The sequence below is a fragment of the Liolophura sinensis genome, chromosome 4 (genome assembly GCF_032854445.1).
Source record: "Liolophura sinensis isolate JHLJ2023 chromosome 4, CUHK_Ljap_v2, whole genome shotgun sequence".
Classification (NCBI taxonomy): Eukaryota; Metazoa; Mollusca; class Polyplacophora; order Chitonida; family Chitonidae; genus Liolophura; species Liolophura sinensis.
Window position 1 is genome coordinate 13,580,587 of NC_088298.1, and position 12,003 is coordinate 13,592,589.

The following is a 12,003-nucleotide window of genomic DNA, read 5'->3' on the forward strand; positions in this document are numbered from 1 at the left end:
TTGGTAGCATGTAGTCAATTTTATAGTTTCATGAAAATTCCATATACCATATATTGTCTTGTGTGTAGATATAAAATGTTGAAGACTGGACTACTTATAATATATTCCTCCTAATGTGGCTGACAAAAACGCAGCAGATTCTGACAGAGGACAAATACACAGCAGATTCTGGAAGAGGACAAATGCACAGTAGATTCTAGTAGAGGACAAATACACACCAGATTCTAGTAGAGGACAAATACACAGCAGATTCTGGTACACAGCAGATTCTAGAAGATGACAAATACACAGCAGATTCTAGTAGATGACAAATACACAGCAGATTCTGGTAGAGGACAAATACACAGCAGATTCTGGTAGATGACAAATACACAGCAGATTCTAGTAGAGGACAAATACACAGCAGATTCTAGTAGAGGACAAATACACAGCAGATTATAGTAAAGGACCAATACACAGCAGATTCTAGTAGAGGGCAAATACACAGCAGATTCTAGTAGAGGACAAATACATTATCTGTGCAACTTTGAAATGAGATGCCATTTGCCCCTTACTCATGCAAATGCAATGATTTGTTTATGTATAGCGTTAACAACAGAACACTAAAAATAACACCACATCTGGTTTGCCAACACAGCCAGCTATATAAAATGAAACACCAACAGCAGCATCTACGCACTGTGACAGTTGATGAGCACACTGTAAGCCATAATATGTAAAAGTCATGCCGACAAATGTCAATACGCTCAGACAAATATAGTTACATGTCAGTACAAATACACCAGAGAGTTTGTCACGATCAGGCCTAGTTATTAAGTTACTGGCTTAAGGTCGCAGTTAAAACAAAGTCCTAGTCATTTCTATTTTCATAATGCACTTGGGAATGGATGACCCAGGACCCTGTGGTTTGATTTTCTCCACATGTATGAACATAGGCAGTGTACTACAGACTACAATCTTTGCCATTATGGTAATAACACCATGTCAACCTTTGACACATTTCTAGCTCATGGAACTGAGGTAATACTTCTAAAAATCTGAGCACAACAAAGAGTTTTGACAACAAAAAACAGTTGTCAGATCACGAACAACCGAAAACACACAGTCCTAACAGCAGACTACCTGACCTCCCATTCTCTCGTCAAGTCTAAGCTGATTAATTATGTTCAAGAGTTCCCACCTGTACCTGTTCCTTGCCACAGTTCTTACATGTACCTGATCATTTGCTACAGTTCTTACAAGTACCTGATCATTTGCTACAGTTCTTACAAGTACCTGATCATTTGCTACAGTTCTTACATGTACCTGATCATGCACTACAGTTTCTACCCAATCCTGTATTACTGTTCTTACCGCTTCATGTGCCACACTTGTTACTTCATCATGTGCTACAGTTTCTACCTAATCATGTGCCACAGTTCCTACCCAACCATGTGGCATAGTTCCTACCCAACCATGTGGCATAGTTCCTACCTAACCATGTGGCATAGTTCCTACCCAACCATGTGGCATAGTTCCTACCTAACCATGTGGCATAGTTCCTACCTAACCATGTGGCATAGTTCCTACCCAACCATGTGGCATAGTTCCTACCTAACCATGTGGCAAAGTTCCTACCCAACCATGTGGCATAGTTCCTACCCAACCATGTGGCATAGTTCCTACCCAACCATGTGGCATAGTTTCTACCTAATCATGTGTCACAGTTCCTACTTAACCATGTGCTACAGTTCCTACCTACCCATGAGCTGTATTTTCTACCCAACCATGTGCCGTAGTTTCTACCTAACCATGTGTCACAGTTCCTATCTAACAATGTGCCATAGTTCCTACCTGACCATGTGCCACAGTTGCAAACTCTTCATGTGCAACATTTGCAAACTCTCCATGTGCCACAAAATGAATTATTATTGCTTAATTCAACTTCATTATTTAATTATTTTATTTGATTGTTGTTTAACTCAAGAATTATATAAGTGAATAAGCACTATAATATCAGCATAGATTTACAGGTATTTGCTGCCTACCTATCTCTAGCTACCAACTTGCTTGAATTATTCTATTTGCTAAAACTAAAGGCCTCCCCTCTCCCCTCATAATGACAAAACATGTAAACTTTACAAAAGACAGGTGAATCCTGAACTAAAACAAGTCATGCAAGAAAATTACATGTAGCTATAAATTATCTCAGCCTGCATTTTAATTCTGCAATTATAAACATACCATGTACATCCTTGCTGAATTTGAGCTCTGCCACTGATAGTACTCCATGTTGGTTTGGGAGAAATTGAACAGTTCAGTATTATCTCTCTGTGGGACAGTACCTCTGCCCTTAAGGGGTTAGGCAGGGTCAGATTTTGAAGTGGGGGGTTTACCCGAGGTTATCTCTTTGACGAACTTATCAAAACAAGGGAGATAAGTAGTCTCCCTACTTTCCAAAGAAGCTGGTATAACTTTTCAGATCACTGATCATAACTTCGTACCATAAAGTTTCTAACACTTCAAAAAGTCTGCCAATACCACATGCTCAGTGTTCGAATATAATATTCGAACATAAATCTCTCCTCAAATCACAGACAACTCCTTGTTCCACTCTGGCAAATGATCCTGGTGAATAAAGGGCGAATCTCTGTATCCAAATCCAAGAACTCTCAAAAAAAAAAAAAAAAAAAACCTCCAGACCACACAAAACTGGACTATCAATTTTCCAGCTTCAGGGGAAACAAATTCCTGACAGGATTTTCCCTGACATGTCTCCTTGCCAGCCTCTGGCAGATAAACTTAGATTCAATTACAGTTTTCCCAAACACAGACAAGTTTATAGAGGATTAATTGGCAACCCCTCAGTGGTTTCCATCAGCAGACATCTCTATCATTAACATTCAGAGGTCATGACCTGTGTGGAGACAGAATTGTGAACAATCCATCCCACTGTTGGTAAGACTGCAGCCATATCCCCGTCACGAACATCCTATTTACTTACATTTTCATTAAAAATAAACACCCTCTTTTAATATTATTGTTCACCTTCTGAAGACTGTGGGAGAGAAACATTCAGATTCTTCAGCAAGAGTAAATGTTCACTTGATCACACTGTAATTAACCTCAAGCTTCTGTCCATGAAAACTATTTAAAGAGAGACAAGCTCTTTTCACCAATGTTAAATAACCTGAACATTACACATATGGGGAACAGTTTTTCCACAGCAAGGAATGTTCTGCCTCTTATCTGGATAATTCACTTTTCAAAACTGAGAAAATGGCAACTGCTTGAAAACTTTCAGCACAATTTTTTTTTACGAACCAGGAACTCAATAAAAACTGATCCTTCCAGTGAACTCACCATAAATCATGATAATGTAAGTTAGAAAAATACCCGTCAGAGAAATAAGCTATTGTTCGTCCTTTTAGATATTTGACAAGTCCTTATCCAAAACAGAGCTTTTAAACACAACTATAACAACGGCAACTGGTAGTAAATTCACCCACATGAACATCAAAACATCCAATCAGATAATTTTTCAGAACTCAGCTGAACTTTCTCACTTGCGTCTTCGGACAACCCGAACAATAGCAGTCCTCCCAAAGTGTGTCCGAGCTCTTTGTCCTACGATTCCTGTGTTTGAACCCATCAACAAAAGTATCACAACAGTATATCAGGATCGCCACCTTCAACACAAAGACCAACTTCCCAACTGAGCAGATATTATCACTAAGGAATTTTGGACTCCAAGAAGAAAGCACACAAGACTCTCCACATGATCACTTATTCTCCAGGGCACATAACGCAGCTGCAAATTGGTAAAAAACCCAAAGGGCCTATTCCACTGGGATAGACATGTAGAGGTGTGAAAACTCCAAAGGGCCTATTCCACTGGGATAGACATGTAGAGGTGTGAAAACTCCAAAGGGCCTATTCCACTGGGATAGACATGTAGAGGTGTGAAAACTCCAAAGGGCCTATTCCACTGGTATAGACATGTAGAGGTGTGAAAACCCCTAAGGGCCTATTCCACTGAGATAGACATGTAGAGGTGTGAAAACTCCAAAGGGCCTATTCCACTGAGATAGACATGTAGAGGTGTGAAAACCTCAAGGACCAGTACCACAAAATGTTCACATTATTAGGATTAAGGATCTGGAACAAGCTAACATGATGGCCCCAGTAATTCTGGGGCGAGAAGCTGAGACAAACGCAACAGAAAAGTCTCGTCCAGATGCTAAGGCTTTCGAAGGAAGTTGGTAAGGCAAACTTTCGGTTGATTCTGAGTGGAGGTAGACAGCACATGAAGACGTACTGTACAGCTGTTGGCCGAGTCCGGCAGGATATTACCAGTGAATCCTCACTCCATGTGCTATTTCTGACAACCAGATAGTTTTTTTTTTTTTGCTGCGGACATCTATTTAACAGAGGGAGTGTTGCTGTAGAAATCCTAAAAACTCTACTCATCACTGACCAATTCAACCCATGAAAAGCTTACTTAAGCTACTAGAAATACTTGAATCTTTTCAAATAAATTTAGTTTCTTGTAGCAGTAAATAAGGCAAATAAGACTTCCAGAGATGTGATGGTTCTCTTAAAGCCACAGACTTTTAATAAAACTTTCGCTCAAGGGTATGTTTTTTTCAAACAATGGTACCTTATGGTCTTACAGCAGAGGCTGTCATGATCACTTGCCTTTTGGAATCATGCCAAGACTGCCAATATAAATTCTATGTATGTAGCCTACATTACCCTTTCCAATCTACCATCTTTAACCAAAAATTAGTTAACACTTCTACCATCTGGTATAACTTCCAATGACAAATCTGCTACAAATGTTGCAAATCTGAAATTTCCATCACCTGAAAATTTGTTTAAGTTTATATCTGTCTACAACTGCAAACAATTCGAGATACATCTGAATGTGCCAGGATGTAATACAGCCTCCATTTATTTTGGACCAATCATTATCTTGCGTTTTATTAACCCCCTTATCCTAGTCCATCCTGTCTGTTCAATTTCAACCTATGCAGAACAAATGAAAGCCAGATGAGGGTCATGAGGAGGTGAACAGTCTGACACATGACAGTCATTATGTAACATTTACCCTTTCAGGGTACAGCCACCATTGTGTGAGGAGGTAAGACACAACAATTAACAATGAATTCTAACCTTTGATAATTCATCTAGAAAAATTTCTTACTTATAGATAACCTAACATATTGTTACATGCAGATAACAGCACATATTTCATGTATTTCTGTTTAAACCTCAAACCGATTTTCCCACAAATGTGCAGAATCATGATGTGAAAAAACAAACAAACCATTGTTTAACGCATGACGAAGTAACGCAGTAATGCAGTGTGATTTAAACGTCTAGAAAGATGCCGGCACCTAAGCAGATGAACCATTCTCTCGACCCTCTTTAGCCGACATATGCCAGACAGATGGACACTTCTGTTCTTGTGAAGCAGAAATCTCCAAAACATCACAATTGCCTTCTCGATTACACCCTTCTGCAAGGCTGGAAATCTCCCTAATGCTATTGAGTCACACAAGTCTACGCAAGACCGACCCAATGAAAAAAAATAAAACAGGAACTCTGAACATATTTTACAGGAAATAAATACTGGATTTATAGATTATACTAACAGCCCCATGGTTCACAACCAAGCGTCTGACTAGTGTCTAGGACATGTGGCCAGGTTGATGCTGAGTGCTGACTTTCCTATGCGTGTACTTTCACTAAAAGTGTAGTTCTATTGACTTGCAGGTTTACATTAACTGTTCTAAGTTCTATACATGTACATATGTATATGTGTATTGATGTGTACTTGAAATTGTGGCTTTACATTCGTACATGTATGTGTACTTTAAGTGTAAATGTGCAGGTGTATTTCAAGCATGGGTGTGTACATTTGTATACCTATGTCTTCTTTAAGAGGAGTTCTGTACAAGGTTGAAATGACCTACATATGGCTGTCAAATTCTACTAATGTTCCAGGGCTAGCTTCCTGTTATATTTGATAGCACATATTGTATGCTTGTAAAATAACACTGACCAATCAGTTCAAAGTAACCAAAGCTAATTTGCATAATATATTCCTGCACCAAACATTATATGCAACGGTTTGCATAAAAAACCCATAATAATTCAGCATAGAATAAGTTTGAAATAAACAGCTTTTTTGTTATAAAATAGGCAGAAAAAGAATGAAACGATTCATAATTTTGTTCAAACCACCTGGCATGGCAATCCAAGCATAGCAAAATTATCACACAGAATTCTTTGATCATTTCACATAAAAATGAAAGTGGTCTCATGCATGATGCTTACCTTAAAATTAATAATGGAATATTACTATATATTTTTTGTTTCCAAGAGGAAAGTAGACTAATTTCATTTTGAATGTGAAAAGATCAAAGATCACTGTTGAACAATATATTGTATTAATACTCAAGAAATATTAATGAAAGGCAGCAGAATTCTGGTTTACTTTATGAAGTAATAAGAAAAAAAAAAGGGAATGAAAAAAAGTGAACGAAAAAAAAGTGAGAAAGGAGCGAAGTTTGTGCAATGCAGGACTTAGGTTCATGACCTTCCCAGCACAGGTTTCTGAACATAATGGGTGGAAAAATTACAGTACACCAAAAGTAACTCCCAATATTCATAATTGAAACCAGGGTACATAGCATAGACCAGAATGATGCCACCTTACAAAATCATAACTGCAAAAAATGTCAACTGGGCCTGCATAAAAAACCCCAAATCTCAACACAGTCAAAATCTCCACGCATACAATATAGGATACTTTTCTGTAAATCTGTCGGAATGTTTTCTTTGCAAATCTAACCACATTTGCTCAAATCACTATGTCCTAATATACATGTAAATTTTGATAATGATGCCACTGCATCCAGATTAACCTCCCAAGGAACCCAACAGTTTTCTCTTCAGTTCTGAGCCTGACATTTTTTGCAGTGTATCTATCAACAGATCTGTACATTATGAGATAGGAATACAATCCAAACCGTCAAGCCAACGTACAGTGGGGACATGCAGGTAAACGTTGTCCCAATCCGGTGACATGCTGCGCTCACGGTAGTTACTCACGGTCTGGTGGCTTTCAAACGATCGCTTCAGCGTGTTGACTTCCTCTGATGTACTATACCCAGAGTTGCCACTGCTGCGCTGCAGTGTGCTGGGTTGAGAAATGCTGGCAGCTGACGAATGCAGGAGTCGTTCCAACTCGTCCAAGGTTCGAGTCGTTTCCAAGTGATCAGGAGAAGTTGGTTTTGAACTCACTGAAGAGTTGAAACAAGGCAGGTTAATCTTTGAAACATATACATGTTTATTTTTGTATATATATATATATATATATAATAATAATCGATGCACTAATTAAACATCCACAACTCTTCAACCTCGCTTTATAGTGCCATGAGCGTTCAGATTCTATATCCACTCCTAAATTTCAAAGAGGCATAAAAAATTACTTGATTTCACTGACCATATAATTAACCATATCATTTACGTATGGATATATGTCATTAAAGAGTGATGTTCACACAGGAACACAAGACAATAAATTAATAAAATACAAGCAGGTTGAAGAACTGCAATACAAAATTAAAGTATAGGACACCAGTGTTACACCCCCTGGCAATGCGAAGTGTGCCCATCCAACATTCATATAAGAATGCAAGCAAATATTACACATTATGAATGGCGCATGTCACAGGATGAGTTCATTATGTTTCAGGGGGTGTCAAAACAGGCAAATATTTATCTTGAGGCTTGATGCATACACATGCTAATTCTAAGGACAAAACCATCCTTTCTTTGATTTTAAGTAAAATAGAAATGTGTTTGACAAGAGTTACCCCCCTTAATCTGCCTAACAGATTCCATTTTGAAACACACGGCATGTGAGCCCTATTCTTAATAGGTTTGAGCCACTTGAAACTACACGTAGCTATCTAATCCGGAATCTATAGGGTGATACACATGAAAAACTTATTTGGTTTCAAATATCCAAACAAGCACCTACATACTATGAATAAATTTACATATATAGTATGGTATATTTAAAGTATGAGAAAGCAGAATTTACATTTAAGTCTCACTAGTCTTGATAGATGATTTTGGAAAGAGCTCATCTCATGTACATTTATGTCCTATTTTCTCTATTTTTTATCCTATGTTAATTCCAGCAGATTAGTGTGTATCACGGACACCAGCTAAACCTGTGGTAAGACATTAACCCAATATCAAAAATCAAAATCTACTCCGAAAGCTTCTCACTTTAAGATTTTAATACTTCTAATAATGAACTAAGGATACGTGTAGGCGTGTAAAAGTAAGATTTATCATGAACACATCTGCTTCTGTTGAAGATGTTCCCAACTTGGCTTAAACACTTCCCGTTAGTGTTTACAGAGTGTGACATAACGAGAATTTGGAAATGTAGAATCTCTAAGGATAAGTTGCACAGGAGAGTTTTGTCCTTGTATGCTAAAAACATTCATAATGGCAAATTCACTGACACAAGCTTTACTCTTACATACTTACTGTTCACTTTTGTTTTTTCTCCAATTATTCAAAAACATATATAGATGCAAGAAGCCCATCAACATATACGTATCATGAAAAACAAATTGTTTCGTGCAAAAATAATACGTCAACACAATTAATAAGAATAACATTAAAAAAAAAATTTCAAATACATATTTTTAAAACAAAAGACCACTGAACCACTTCCCGTGGAACTTTTTCGAAGATGTTTCCGACAGGCAAACGGATAAATAGCAGCATGCTTTCAACCATGATAGGGGTTGACAACACTAGAAGCCAAAAGTATTAATTTGCTCACTATATAGGCTGTAACAACATAATATACTTGGCTATGCTAGATTTTGTTAGTAAAATTTTTAAAGAGACTATATACATGACAGAGAGTTTTCAACCGGTCATTTCAATAACAAATGATTTAACTGATTTCTCATGTTTCTCTGACAGTCAGGGTGAGCGTCAGGAAGTTGTTACTTTGTCAGTCTATAAAAAGATTCAGGATCCAACAATGAAGTGGAACAGAGATCCAAAAAAGCAGTCCTTCTAACTTTGTCAGAGAGATATTTACACATTTATCATCTTTTGTTCATCAGTAATTACTATGGCCTGGTAAGAACTTTTTAGGCAATGTTTTTCTTACATCGATCATAATTTAGTCAATGTCCAGATACAGGTAGTGAAAGTTGATATCCCTTTGGACAAATCACTACTCATATATAGTGATTAACTTGATCAATGGACAATACAGGTCAATGATGTAGTGGACAGTAGATTAGATCAGCTAGGAAGAAAACAGGAAAACATCCAGGCTGTCAATTTCTCATGATGGTCACAAATTGAAATGTTGATGTTCTTTTCTGTCATCATGTCCTGAAGTTTTTGTCAGAATCTACACAAAAGACTTCACTTTAACATCTTTTTTTTTTTGTTCTCAAATATTTTCCATCTTCCTGAGAGAAACAAAGAGAAGGCAATCTCACCAGTTATCATGAGACCCTGGTTAAAACAATCACTGGCACAGCCTCTTTGAATTAATGTTCCCAAATATGCAAAAAACCTTTGAATATATGCTTATAACGGTACATGGGTTTCAAGCAGGCTGCTTATATATGTGCTCTAAGAGGTGCCCAGATAATGGTGTTGATTTTTCTTTTCAGTAGGGCGTGTGCACGATTGCCTCAGAGACGTCTGCGAAGAGGTTCCAGGTGGGGGCATGGCCAAGTATGTAAATCAGCAGTGTATATACCTCCTGGCCTATGGACGTGCACCTCCGTGACGAGCTGCTGGTAGTTAGGCGATGTGTTGCTAGGGGGCGACGTGTGGGTAGGGGAGAGGGTTCTGGGCTCGGGGATGTAAGGGTACTGTTTGCTTTCCGTGTTTTCTGATTTGCTGGAGGTCTGGTACGACTGGTAGGATGTTGTTGCCTGAAACTGAGGCGGGATAGGGGAGTACGATTGTGGGGGGGAGATGGGGGGAGGGGTTTGGGCCGAGGCTCGAGTCATCCGTGTCACATGACGGTCATAGGACCTATCAGAAAACTGTCGCTGTAGTGGTCTACCTGTTGACTGCCACTCCTTGCTCCCAGAGGTGGATCTCTGTCTCATGTAGTCCCTGCTGCTTCCACGGATTGGGGGTGTAATTGGGGCAGAGGTGGGGGTCATAGAGCGCTGCATGCCGGGCGAAGGCGGTGGTTTGTTAGAGAGAGGTCGGCTAGCACCATTAGTAGTATAGTAGGTCTCCTGTGTCCATGTGTGCGTGTTCATTCCCCCGTCGTAACGAGCATCAGAAATCTGATCGGCAGTGTTTTGTCTCCTCAGTGTGGCGCTGGCATGGGAGTATTGCGGCCGAGATTTCCAAATGTCGTCTGAAGCACCGACACTGGCCGATCTGTGAATGGGGAAGGCGGATGTTGGTCCATTCATCAGGGGAGAGAAATCTGTTTCATCCGTCTCGCTCTCCGCTCGCCTCCTATAATTGGACTGGGCACCTTTAAGCTCAGCTACAAGACGCCGTTCCTGCATAGAGCGTTCATGCAAATCTTTACCTTCCTGTTTCGTTTTCAGCTTGGTTTGTTGTTGCTGTAGCCATGACAACGGCTGGCCGGAATCGCTACGGCTGTCAACTGTTCGGTACATGTACATGTCTTCACTACGGGTGTCAAAATCACTCCTGTAGGGCAGCGTGTGGGTGCGAATCGGGGGTGTTGGGGCACCAGAGCTTGGGCTGCGAACTCGCTCCCGCTCTAAAGACTGAAACGATCGAGAGGATTCAATAGCCGATGCTGGTGTGTATGAGAAGGCATTCTTGGGGATGTATGCTGGTCTGTCAGACTTCTGTTCCTCATGGACAGTGCGTGAGGTTTTAATCACACGCTCCTCTCGAAATCCAGGCTGGTTGAAAGTAGTTTCTGATCGCTGCACCGTTATTTTCTGCGGGATGTCTCCAGAGCTTCCAAACGATGTTGTTGTCCATGTTTTTGTCTGGCTTCCATCTTTATTTCTGGTGACCATGGGCAATGTTGCTTGGTCTTTCATCAAATCCTTCAAAATGTCATCCAACTGCGACTGATCATTGGATTTGCGAGTATCAGAAGAGAGCTGGTTGTAACTTCGTGACGCGGTGGAATATGAGCTCGACGAAAGTTCGCTGCCACGGTAGCCGGAATAACCTGAGATGGGAATCAAAAGAGAAAGACAAATTAACACTGCAAAGTTGATAAATGCATGCTAATGGAAAACCAATTAAACTTTAGAAACCTATATGTATTGATACAATGACAACATACATGTAGATTATCTTCATGTCAATGCTAGAATAAACTAATAATGCAGTTACGAACCCCCCAAAAACAACACTTGGCAGTTTTATAAATAAAGTTTTTAACTCAAGATAAGTTCTACTTATGCCATTATTATGGACAAATACCACTCCCCAGGTTAAGTGGTGACTGATTACTTTTCTGATGACGGATTGGTTGATTGATGACAGATTGGTTTATTGATGACGGATGGATGGGAGTTACCTATACACATCACCATATTAGACCATGTCAACAAAATGTTGGAATGAGCTGTTAAGGACAGAGGTGCAAAGAGCTAATAAACTTTGGCATCATGCTATAATTTCACCTTTCCAAACTTAGTGAAATATTCGCACCTTTCCGATAGTTTGATGTCATTATTCCTAAGTTTGAAGACATCGTCGAAAAGTTGACAATGTACCATGATTTATTTGATTAGATACACAGATTTTTCACTTTAACAATGGTGGGAAAGTGGACATTCTATAACACCCCTCCTGACTTACTTCTGTAGATTAGCTGGTCAGCCAAAGTTTCCCACTTCTTTGATGTGAAGTTGATCAGTTAGCATAAAAACAATTTTTGTTGGGTTTGTGTTGGTAGGGAATGTGTTTTGGGAATTCTGATTTATGAAAAAGATATGGATA

General features: G+C 39.2%; 1 protein-coding gene across 12 annotated transcripts in view; it reads right to left on the reverse strand.

Annotated features, from left to right (window-relative positions):
- LOC135464639 (tensin-3-like) overlaps nucleotides 1–12,003 on the reverse strand; it is a 185,125-nt gene that overhangs the window by 18,995 nt on the left and 154,127 nt on the right. For 9 of the 12 annotated variants that reach the window (XM_064742105.1, XM_064742104.1, XM_064742106.1 and 6 more), the window contains 2 exons: nucleotides 9,803–11,224; nucleotides 7,033–7,289 (listed from right to left, as the gene is read on the reverse strand). In XM_064742105.1, the coding sequence (XP_064598175.1) occupies nucleotides 7,033–7,289; nucleotides 9,803–11,224 (1,679 nt within the window). The remainder of the gene's footprint in view (nucleotides 1–7,032; nucleotides 7,290–9,802; nucleotides 11,225–12,003) is intronic. The other 3 variants (XM_064742110.1, XM_064742108.1, XM_064742100.1) reach the window with 3 other exon arrangements.